Genomic DNA, 12,489 nt, shown 5'->3' with positions numbered 1-12,489 from the left:
GTGAAAAGACAAGGAATAGGTTTTGCAGTCCAAGGTGTTTATTATGATCTTTGATCACACCTGGCAGTTTTGTAGATACAGCAGACTGGCCCCTCCTATTGATTCCTCAGTCAATCTACATGGTACTACACAGCAAGATTTAAAAATCAGCAAGCCACAGTAGGAGAATGGATTGAATACTGTCAGCAAGACTAGCCCATAATATATAAATTATTGTTAAATAGTACTCCTAATTCAGTCTATTATAAATATTAAATTCCATTCAAAACCAGTATTAGTACAACACTATTGGCAAAAATATTAATGTACTTGGTATGTTAATAGGCATAATTATTCTCCCCTATCTTGCACTTACTAAAGTACCCAAGCACTGGGCAGCTAATTTAGATCTGCAAAACATTAATCATACTGTACTCTACCGTTTGCCTTTTCCAGCTGCCAGGAAGCTCTTTTGGATATTTTTGAATGCTACTTCTTTCCTTATAATTATGAAATGCTTTGTGTGAACTAAAACCACAGACATTTTTTACATCGGAAAAAAAAATATCTTAATGCATATGCCAGACCTAGTAGGTCCAAAAGCTTTGTGTTTGCCTAAACAGATGAAAAAACCACCTAAGCCATGCAATTACAAGAACTCCTTGTAAACTGACCTATGGATTAATATGCAAGATTCTGGTAAAATGTAATACAAAATTAGCTACTCACCTTTTGCATGATTCCCTTTTCATAATAATAGCGAAGTGATCGGCTAAGTTTATCATAGTTCATAGCTGGCCTGTTTTTCTGAATCCCCCAGCGACGTGCCACCTGCCACAAAAATGGATTAGCAATGATTTGTTAAATGCATTTAACAAGCAGATCTTATCAAGAAATACTTTATTTGGAGATGCAGGAGGGAAAACCCTGCAGGTGCAACAAACAGGAAAAGGTTGCCATGACCTGAATTTCCCATGTATTACTATGAATTTTAATTTGATGTACATCATTCATTAAACTTGTAACAGACATGTTGGACAAGGTGGTGGAGGGTTAGGGTTTTTCTTTGTTTTTCAATAAAGAAAATCAATGAAAAAATAAAGCCAAGCAAAGAGATGATGAACAAAAAACATTAGCAAGTTCCACTGGTAAACTTTTACAAAACCTTGCTTCTATTTGATACTACTCATAATTGCACTGTGTCTGTCTTTTCCTTGCTGTCAGAAAAACACACATGCATACACACTTAGTTCATGAACTAATACACACTGTATTTGGAATGACGGCAGTGTTGCAATTATTAGGAGATAAAAGTCAAAAGACAACTCCCAGTCTTGAACATTACTTCAGCAAAAAAAAAAAAAAAAAAATTATCTAAGGAGGGAGAATAATCACTTGGAAGAACTATATGGTGGTATGAAGAATGGAACAGAAATTTCATCATTTCAGCTATATAATTTCTCTTAAAAATAACACTAAAAAGTGAATTGCAAGTAACTCATGAAACTATTCCATAGAGAATGATATGCCTTCTGCTCTGACTTATGTTTTCTGCTTGACTTTATGCTTCCTGTTTTATTGCTAAAGATAGTTTTGGACAAAGCGACCCTTTGTTTAAAGAGCTTAACTTCTTATTCCTTGCCTGAAATTTAATTGGCTATTGGTGACATTTCAATTACTGTCTGTAAAAATGACTATAATATCACCTCAGGGAAAAAAAGGCAGAACAGATGAACTCTTTAAAGCACATTTTATAAAAATGATTGAGAGGTGCATATGCATACAGCTCTGGAAAAAGGACAGAGTAGCCAAGCAGTTTCTCTGCAGACTGCTCTGTGAAACTTCCCATAGGTGTCTGGATTTTTTTGATGCAAGCCATGACAACATGCAGCACTGAGCAAAATCTATTATTTTGGTGTCCACCTGGACAATAATTTCTAAAATTTCTTTTGAAAGCATTATTTCCCTTCAGTGGTGCAGCTTTTCAGGCTTATGTAAATTATCACAGCTCTGCCAACTTCAGATACATTTTAGCTGTATTGAAACACACCTCCAATCACGTAAATTTATTCCATCTGCAGATTTGGCCTAGATGTCTAACTTTGATTCACCTACTCATTTTTGTAACACATTACCACATCACTCCTTTTTTATTCATTCCAAGTTTTTTTTTTTTCTGCATTAATCAGAGTCCTAAAAGTCCCCAATATAACAGGCTTGCAAAATAAATAAATACACAGCAAATATAAACAACAAGTAATGGTGAAGAACATTACATTGTGTGGTATTTTGAGATTCCTAAACAAGCAATCAGGTCCAGTTCCCATCTCCAAACTGCACTGCATTTACCTAGTCCTGCTCTATGGAAGGGATTCCACCCTTCTACCCTACCTTCCTGATGAAGGCTGCTGTCTCTGTGACAAGCCTGAATACATGGACCTATGTCCAATTCTCAGGCTCCACAGTTCACAGTTACTTCCTGAATGAACTGTGGCACTCCAGGAAGCCAATACACATTCCTTTTTGTTGTCACTCTTTCTATGAGGGCATAAACCTCCAGTAAGGAATGGATGGAGAGGTCATGTCACTGACATCCTAGTTTGCCACAGCAGAACCAACAAGGTCTTTGATTTCCCTTCAATTTATACTTGGCAACCAACAGAATTGTGTGACTTCCCATAGGCTATTCTTATTTTAATTGACTGTTTCTGTCAGATTCATGACATTCATATGAAAACAACTTAGTCTCCTTTGTACTCCTAGGAACACACAGAGTGAGGCAAGCTTCAAGCCTCCTCCAGATCTTGGATGCAATGCTGCTCAAAAACACAAAGCAACTTTAACATAGCCAGACATGCAGATGATCTGTTTAACTTAAATTAGAATATCCAGATCTTCAGGGAATTACACAATAAGGAAACCTTAGTAGTTTGTTACTTTCCTTTCCTTAGTTAATAAAATCTATAAAGTTTCTGCACCATCTGCTGGAAACCGTTTCTCAATAAAACCCTTCAATCTTGAAGGAAATTTGACTTACCTCAAAGACAAGACAAAACTAAAAGAGTAAAAAATATGAGACTAAGGTAGGGGGAAAAAATCATATGCATCATTCACCAAAAGAAAACAAAAGACTTTCCGAAGATTTTTGCTCTGTTCCAGGACAGGACACAACTAAGGAATCTATCTAGCCTGCTAAGGCTACAGGCTTGCAGCAAAGTTTCAGTATCATATCAACTAAGAATGTTCTGAGTTCAAATCCTCAGATACACAATGTCAGGATCTGCAGTAGTAACTATCACTAGAGCAAGGGATGCTCAGACAAACGAGAGCCAGCACCAGGTCCTCGCAGCAACCTGCTCCTCAGCCAGACCACATTGGGAAGGAAAGGGACATCAGTCCTGACACCAGCCCCAACTGCTCCAGCATCTCCACAGAGCAGATAGCAGACAATGTAAGCAAGTAACATGCAAGAAAGCTTTCAGACTGCTAATTCCAGAAGATAGATGGCAAAAAGCATAAATAGCTGGTGGAATGCAGAAGCAGCCATACACCCCCGAGCCTTCCCACTCAGCTCTAACTTGGAAGGGATGCTGTCAGAAAATTTGCTGTGGTCTTCTCTGTTAGAAAACTCTATTCAAGGGGTAAAAAAAGTAAAGCAGAATGAAGTAAAGCAGAATGATACTGCCTTTTGACAACCCTAATTAAATCCTCCACTTAAACTTTACTACGAAATTTACATACACCTGATCTTCCAACAGTTTCTATGATAGTTCAGAATGCAGGTTAGGTTACAGAACATTACCTAGTCCAGTTTATTCCTGTTTATAAATTCAATTTATTCCTGTTTATCACACAAGTGAACTAAGACACGCTTCAGCAAATGTTCATGAATATAAGTAGTTTTATCTACTCCACGGTTTAGAAGAGCCATGCACGTACATGAGCATCTGCAGGCCTAGGATCTAAGCCTGTACTAAGCAATCTAATGATTCAATCTAATGAATCTAATATTTGGTGTTGAAAGACTAGTTAGGGACAATTTTTCAAAGGATTTTGGGATACAATTATGTCCACAAAGTGATTCTGAAAAATGTAGACCCCACAATTAATGCAAACTATTTACTAACTCTAGTACTTGCAACATTTTTATTATTTTGTAGGACTAGGAGTCAAATCTATTCTTAACCACACCCCTGTTCTAACTGAAGCACTTCCCTGGCCACTCCTTTCTGTCACCATTCTAAAGCACTACTGAGGCAAAATACTGAAGGAAAACAAGGCCTAAGTCCAAAGGAGCACAGTTCAGTTCGCAGGACAGGGCAGTGGATGTGGGCCATGCTGTCTGTCTAACTCACCTCCTCTGGCTCAATCAGCTTGAACTCCATGCCTCGGCCAGTCCATGCAATGAAGTGAGAGTTTGATGGGTCGTCCAGGAGAGCTACCAAGAACTGCCAGAGCTGAAGCGAGCCTCGCCGTTGATACGTGGGTCCTTCGCGATACATGCCTGGCTCCTGTTTGACATCACCTGCACACAACAGCAACAATGCTGGAGAAGCAATGCCTGGGAACACCATCACTCAGTTTGTCAGATACGTTGGCAAAGCAATCATTAGGGGTAAAAAGACAGAGGGAAGAATCAGCCACCCTCAAATGCAACATTCCCGTTTGCTGGGGACTTATAATAACATATTAATATACTAAAGAGCACTTAAATTAATTCATGATTTATGGAAGTCTCACTAAGTCTCTCCTCATATAGGTTTGATAAAGGCAAATGTTTTGCAAACCATTTTGTAATATGCTCTCTTTGAAAGCACATAAACTATCTTTGAAGCAACTGTGATATGTGAAGAACGTGTTTGTGTACTATACTTTGCACAGGCCCCAGTTTTGGTAAAGTAACATAGGCTTCATAAGGTACAAAACCCTATTGAGTGAAACTTTTCTTGCATGCAAATGCTTCTGAAGAAATTTTGACAAAGTATTTGACTTGGACTTAAACAGCATGTGCTTTATGTATAGGCATGTAAATCCTGCACATACGTGAGCTCCTCTGTGGAATATTGGACTTGCATATCAGCAAAAATTACTTTTACTCATACCTACATACTAAATGAGTATTCCCTCTGAAAAGCAGTAAGTTAATTTTTCTAAAATTTTAAGTCTAGAAAAACATTTTAAAAAATATCAGTAACATTCTACTAGCTGTTCCACAAATTGCCAATGAGAAAACAACCCTGTTACATCCATACTGTCTTTGTTGTTTTTAAATCATATTTATAATGAACAACTCATGCAAACAACAACAGCTGAAAGGTCTGATGCTGAAGCAGACAGTATTTTTTTTCTCCACACAAGGACTGCAATCCTAGATATACTGGTAAATTCCTCATTTCAACTATCAGAACAGCAAAAGCCTCCAATAAACAGTGTGACCTGTTTAATAAGGAAAGTCAGAAATTTAAATTCAACCACAAAGGATGCTCTGACAGCCATTACAGAATGGCTCTGTGCAGTGAAAGGCAGAATAATAATATTAAAAACTGAGCACTTCCTTTTGTAATCAGGAAAGAAAATTGACTCAATAGCTGTGGAAAACAAATAAATCAACACAAGGCTTTTTGGTTTATGTGAGGTTCAAGTTCCAGTTCTGAAAGTCCTTCTTTTTCAAGGACAGGTTTTTTCTTTGTAACGATAGCTGTGCAATGTGCAAATAGCAAGCGCATATTACACAGGATCAAATTCTTTCCTTATGCTGATCTTTGATTTCAAATGAAGCAGCTGAGAATCTACTTCTGAAACATCAAGACTAGTCCTGGGCTTATCCACCTTTTGCTTTATTGCCCAGAATATGATGACACATCTGCTATTTTTCCCTCAAAACATCATGCTGCAAGCATAAACACACCTATCTGCATCACAAGATCTATCTTCTAGAGTACAAGGTGTTTCCTCAAGGGGCAGTCATAGAAACTAGCAGCAGACTGCTTGCTTTGCAGGCATAAAAATACTTCTTAACATTTAATTATTTTACTGTATCTATATTTCTTTTTCATTTTCATTCCCTTTCCTGTATAATACCCAAATTACCCAAAGGTTTTTCAAAGATGACATAGACAAATACTACTGTTAACAAATTTTAACTTCTTGTTGTACAGGGTCTGATCCCATTCCCATAAATGTACACATAAATCTGACACATGGATCTGGTGCTCAGATCAGATCCACAATCATTTCTGGGGAACAAAAAAAATATCTGACATGATGTGCTTTGAAAAAAATGTTAAAAAATCCAAACAAGCTCACATTACAAAGCCAGGGTATAAAGTAGACTTTCAATAAAACACTTTCTTTGACTGTGTCAATGCAGTAACAATTTAATACTGGATTGAGCAGTCTTCAGTTAGGTCTAATATTGTCTAAAACTCTTTTATCTATTTCTTACCAACATAAAAATACATGTGATACTCTGAAGAATGTACAATTCTCTGGGTTACTTTCATTTCAGAGTCTCCAGATTCTCAGCAAATACAAAAAATGCTGCTAAACATGCAATAGTTTTGTAATCCCCAAGCGAGTTTCAGGACAAAACAGACAAAACAAAGTAGGAGAAAACCACCAATTCTACAGCCCTACTTTTAGCTGTGGTCAAAGATTTGTTCACAAAGATTTGTTATCTGGAAATACCTAATCTTTCCTGCTGAAATAAATAAAGCCAGATATACAGACACTAACACAAAAGCTACACCAACAACACTATGCTCATATGCATCCACTAACATAATGCCATTCTAGCAAATTTGATTAATTGGTCTCTAAATTACTTCCCAAAGTTGGAGACTGACAGAGTCACTGGCAAGAAATACCGTGTCCATCTACTTTGCTTCTAATGAAATAAATCTGAAATCAACTGAGTTACACCAGGAAACTGATTTTACGTCAGAGTAACTGAGGATAATTTGGACCATTCATTTTAATTGACCTCAGAATTCCTCTTAAAAAAATCTGCTGTAATTGGTAGTGTTGTGAACAGAGCATTGATTTGTTATCAATCCCACTGAAAAATAAACCACTAGAGCATTCAACCTAGTGCAAACACATTGGCATAAACACAAAAAATGCCCTTTATTCTCACTTCCCACTATTCATCACTTCGAAGACAGCAAGACAAGAGGCCTAGTCCTCAGTAAAACCAAAGCTGCTGTTTTCTCCACTGTTTTGTTAATTATAAGTACAGCTTTCATTACATCTGAAACAACAAGTAGTATGTGAACATCAGTGCAATGGAAATCCTCTTATTACTTCTCAACAGTACAGAACTGAGCTCCTCTGCCACAAGTCTGGATACAGCATCTTTTGCTGGCAAAAGTCAAACGACATCCTGTTGAAGAGACTTTGGTTTCAAGAGACAAAGGTCAGCTTTGGTTGGGTGCACCACAAATGGTGTGTTAAGGAATCTTAAATTGGAGCATTACCAGGATTTTTTGATCAGCAAGAGAGAAAAGTCCCTCATCTCTTTCTTTTTCTTCTCCCTACACAGGAAAAAGAGATGTGTCATACGTACCATCAAACTTCTCTGGAACAACGCAAGTGTCATCATAAAACTGCCTAGGTCCTTTTTCATACATACAGCCTGTAAGTTAAAAAGAGAGAGGTATTTATATAAAAGATGCATGGAGAAAAAAGAGATCACAGGCTTAATGCCAGAGGGAACACTGAGTTACACAGGAATCAGATTAATATCCCACATCCTTTAGACACCGCCCAATCCCAATATTTTGGCCTAAGTACAAGGGTGTTTAATTAACATATGCATTCCCAAAAGACTGTTTATCACCACCTGCTAAAATGAAAAAGCACCCATTTCTCTCTATGATTTATTACAAAATGTTTGCTCATTTCCTGTTTGAACTAGCATGGCTTTGACATTTAACCATTAGTTCCTGCAGGTCTTCTCTCTGCAAGACTCAGTATTTCCTCCTCACACCCACACAGGTCACCCTCACACACTGCTCTTGATGTTCCTTCCAATTAAGATCATTTTGTAATATTTTATTTTGTCATTAAAAGACATTGTCTACAGCCCAGCAGCCTTTCTAGCACAACTTTCTGTACACGTTCCTACTATTTCCTATTATGCTCATGTTTTGCTTAACCAGAACTGTATTGCATATTGATTATCAGTTTCACCAGTGCTACTGAGTGAGACAAAACATTTCCTCCTCTCCTGTTGCCCTCTGACCCTCCTTTTGACTACCTAAGTATTACAGAAGGCTTTTTGCTTTAAGGTTACCGTGCTCAGTTGGGCTGGTTTCCCACTGTGAAGCTGAGGAGGAGGCCCACCTCAAAATCCTTTTTCCCAATATATTGTTTCCCTGTTCCACAGGCCTAGTCTATATTCATGTATTAAAAAAAAACATTTTGTTAAATGTGCCCAGATAATCAAACAATTCAAACTGCTTTGTGTGACTGGCCTGACATGCCCATTATTTACTGCTCTATCTTTGTGCCATAAAGTTATCTATTAACTTTGTTCCATATCTTTACTGAAAGTATTGAATAGCGACACTCCTGATATCAATTCCTACAGAACTATAATCCATTCAAAGATGATTGCCTAGTGACAGCCTCTTTTAGATCTGTCAGTTGGCCAGGTCTTAATGTATTTAATGTGCACTTTATTGATATTGCTTTGTGCTAACTTCTTAATCAGAATGTAATGCAGAGGCAAACTGAATGCCATAAAAAGTCAAACTATACAATACAAGCATCTTTATCAATCAAACCTTTATTTTCAGTAAAGAACAGAATCAGATTTGACATGACCTTTATTCTGTAAAATTACGTTGATTGATTTCCAAATACAGAAAACAAATATTTAGCTAACATCACTGCTTTTTTACGTCATTCATGAAGATTCAGCCACCTCCAACTCCTAACAAGACCGTAACACGGATAACATGGGTTTTTCCCTATCTGTGCTATGAATAAAACTCAAAATCTTTTGCCCTTATCCCTGCAGTTCATAATTCATATAATTTTATATAACAAGACTTAGAAATTTCCATCTCCTGTTTTACCTTCCTTGTTAACACTATCTTTTTTCTTTTTCTGTCTTTATTTCAACCCAGAAGCAGATGGGATTTTAGCCAGATGTGTTATCTTTTTGATTTTATCTTTACACTAGCAAATGAAGTCTTCCTGGAAGACTTTGATTCTCATGTCTGTCTGGATTCTCATCAATCTCAAAACTAGATTCCTTGTTTCTGAAATTTGCCCACTGGAAGAAAAATAAACCCTAAACATACAAGAAGAAAATAATATATTGCTAAGACTAAGATAAACTAAAACAGGAGAGTGGAGGCTATAGCCTCTCTTTCACAGTCATCTTAGTTCTGTTGGACTTCACTAGTACATATAAAGTGCTGTCACTCAGAATTATTCATTTTGGCAGTTATGTAAGCTCTGTCCTACTGAAATCATTGGCAATTTTGGTATGTCTTAATTTGGGCATAAAGTGCATCAAACAGTTGCAAAAACAATAACAAAAGGAAAAACCCAAAACCTTCACTAAATTTAACATATAAAATGGATTACTTAACACAGTTAAGTGAGCCTGTCATGCTAACAGCCTGGAAAGTATCACTTAAGCAGAATGGGTAAAACAAATTTTTAAGCATGTCTTCCTTTCAACTGCTAGAGGCCTTGAAAAGCAGAATGAGTTAAGTTCATAATATAATTGCTTCTAACCTGATCAACTCATGACACTAAAAGAAACTACAAAAAATTCAGTGCCATCAGAAACTGAACACTGAAAACAGAAAGAAGGATGATGCAAGTCTTACCAGCCCCAGAATTAAACCAGTGATCCCCAGATACGCCCAGGCTTTTAATTTTTTTTTTACATTTCTCTCATACAAAAGTGATACATAATAGAAAACTTAACTTCTGTTCTGTTTGGGTGAGCCAGGAAGCCTTCTTGCCTCATGTAAATGGAATGGCAGCTAGGCACTTCTGGAAGGAGAAGATGAAAATTCAAGTCAAGACTGGAATTAAAAATGTGCAGGTTATCAATGGAACAAGCTACAAGCAGAACAGCAACATGAAAGGATGCAAGCTATAGTGAGAGGGGCCTGTCAACACACAGCATTTCATAGCAGCACACATATTCACCACACACGGCCAGGGAGAAAGTTGTGATGTGAGGCTCAGAGATCCTATCTACAATAGGCACTTGAACTCCAAACCTCTTGTAATCAACTTTCCTAAAAGCTGACTCCCATGTCAATTACACTTTGGACCATTCACCAAAAAATCCTTCACCAGTGACCATGAATATTTTAACCCTATGTTTGTATATCTAACTTTGTAGATAATTCAAACCAAATTTTTTAATCAATTGCACTGAAAAGACCGCCAGTCACACTGGTGACTTACAAACACTACATTTACACAAGGAATGTCAAAGTGAATTTAGGGTAGATAATGCTTTTTAGACTCTGGTTAAGGACTTGAAGAGTTAATGAAATTTTCTGCAGTTGCTAATAATTTTATCCAGAAATTTAGGTCTATCTGTATCACTCTCCACTTTAAAACAAAACCCATTTTAAAACATGTGGATTTAAAACAAAACTCTCCATTTTAAAACAAAAATGACATCTTCCCCCCAAAAAAATACTGTGCATATTCTAAGCAATATTGATATTTATTTGCTATTCTCCACCTCTACTCAAATCTGCAGGAAGAATGAGAAAAGCCAAATAGAACTAACGAAAAATGTATTTTTAAATGTCTTTTTTTTACTTCCCTGTGTCTTGCACTGTCCCCAAGTAGTCAAATCCTGTGCACAGGGACTTGCAAACAGAAACACACCGTAAATGTTTGCCCTTCTAGACCATGTTTAACCTACTTCTTGGGTATCACACGTCTTGCTTAACACAGTCTATTTGATCTTGCGATGAACTCCTACCCTAAGCTATGCAATCTGTTACCAGTAACTTGTAACTCTTAAAGAGATGCAAACAGAGGTCAAAAGAGCAGACATTATTTTTCCAACACCGCCTACAGACTCTTTCAGACTGTGATTCCAAATTTCACTGTTCACTGACTAGTGATGAGTATCAAAGATTTGGCAGGATAAGAAAATGAGGTTTTACACTGACTTCACAAACAAGCGAAACACAGGGCAGTAATAATAATAGGTTTCCTCCAACAGGCCAAGATCTCTCTTGCACATCTGTGCCAAATTCTTCACTACCTCCTCTCTTGATAAAATGCTCGCTGCCTGCCTCCTCAGGCCTAGAGAATCTCTAATGTTTCAGGCAGCTATTCTGAGCAACCACAGGAATCAGTGACTCAATGATCACCCCAGTCAAGTATAGCTCTGCAGACTAGAAGTCAAGGCTACAAGCAGTGCTTCACCTGAAAGGAATCATTCATGTTAGCAAGTAGATTGGATTCTAAGAAGAATGGAAAAATCTACGTAAAAAAGAGGAAGCTGTAGAACTGAAACAGATGCTATTTTCTATTTTAGGTAAAACTTCTCTAGTATTGGCAGCAAAGCCCTTTTTGACTCATGAACTCCACTTCTGCAAAGTGATAGACCAGAGTATACTGAATAAAGAATTATGCATGCTTCCACAAAGTTGTATTCTTAGCCAAGTTGGGGTTTCATCTCCCATGCTCCTAAGTCAATTTTAATTAACATCTGGAGTCTCTTTAAGGCAAGTATTGTTTATACCAACATTACTTAATCTTATGGTTAGCTTGCGCTTAAACCAAAAAAATACAACAACGAAGAGTTTATTTCTCGTAAAGTAACTAGAGTCTTGTTATCCTAAAGTGCTATCAGTTAATTTATGACTATCAGAGTGGGTCAGACTCTAATCAAATTGTAGAAACATTTCCAAAGTGATTATTCAATCAAATGACTAACATGGTTAATTAGGAGCCATAAACATTGCTCTGAAGTTCATCAAAGTAATGACTTGCCCAGAAAAATTACTGCTAATTAAATTGCCTGCTGATTTCATTTCTACCTTATCTAATAAAAAGTCCAACCAATGAAATTTAGTATTGCAGTTTTAAATTGTACTAAATGCTTGACTAAGACCCAGAAGTATTTTTACATGCTAAGTGGAGCTACTTCAAAAGAAAACATTTTAGTGTAGAAATTACAGAGCAATTATATGTTTTCTTCCCTTTAAACCATTGTTTCAAGACAACAAATAAGACAGAAGCAGGCATGAAATACTTCCAGAGCAAGATCCAAATATTTGAGATGACTGATTTATCATCTTTTTGCAAGTTTTGGTCTTTGAAGAAAAATGTGCCTGGATTTAGACATGCAACAAGCTTATTTCAGACTGTTAATGAAGTAATTCAAATTGTAAGGTTACATCAGCTCAAGAATAGCAGAACACTTTTTTACCAAAACAAAAAACTAGCTAAAAATATGGAAATGTAAGAAAAAATATAATTTTTAATTATTCTTTTGGAAAACTTAGCGGT

At 36.8% G+C, this 12,489-nt stretch overlaps 1 protein-coding gene and 1 long non-coding RNA gene across 9 annotated transcripts in view; one reads left to right on the top strand and one right to left on the bottom strand.

Moving 5' to 3' along the window:
* The window catches only part of LOC144247308 (uncharacterized), a 297,702-nt gene that overhangs the window by 173,723 nt on the left and 111,490 nt on the right, over positions 1-12,489 (top strand). The gene's annotated exons all lie outside the window — the stretch shown is intronic.
* ETV1 (ETS variant transcription factor 1) overlaps positions 1-12,489 on the bottom strand; it is a 67,282-nt gene that overhangs the window by 4,738 nt on the left and 50,055 nt on the right. For all 8 annotated transcript variants that reach the window (XM_077787705.1, XM_077787719.1, XM_077787700.1 and 5 more), the window contains 4 exons: positions 9,927-9,993; positions 7,544-7,614; positions 4,335-4,504; positions 709-810 (listed from right to left, as the gene is read on the bottom strand). In XM_077787705.1, the coding sequence (XP_077643831.1) occupies positions 709-810; positions 4,335-4,504; positions 7,544-7,614; positions 9,927-9,993 (410 nt within the window). The remainder of the gene's footprint in view (positions 1-708; positions 811-4,334; positions 4,505-7,543; positions 7,615-9,926; positions 9,994-12,489) is intronic.

Source organism: Lonchura striata, chromosome 1 (assembly GCF_046129695.1).
Source record: "Lonchura striata isolate bLonStr1 chromosome 1, bLonStr1.mat, whole genome shotgun sequence".
Lineage (NCBI taxonomy): Eukaryota > Metazoa > Chordata > Aves > Passeriformes > Estrildidae > Lonchura > Lonchura striata.
This window is presented reverse-complemented; position numbering and strand designations above follow the sequence as displayed.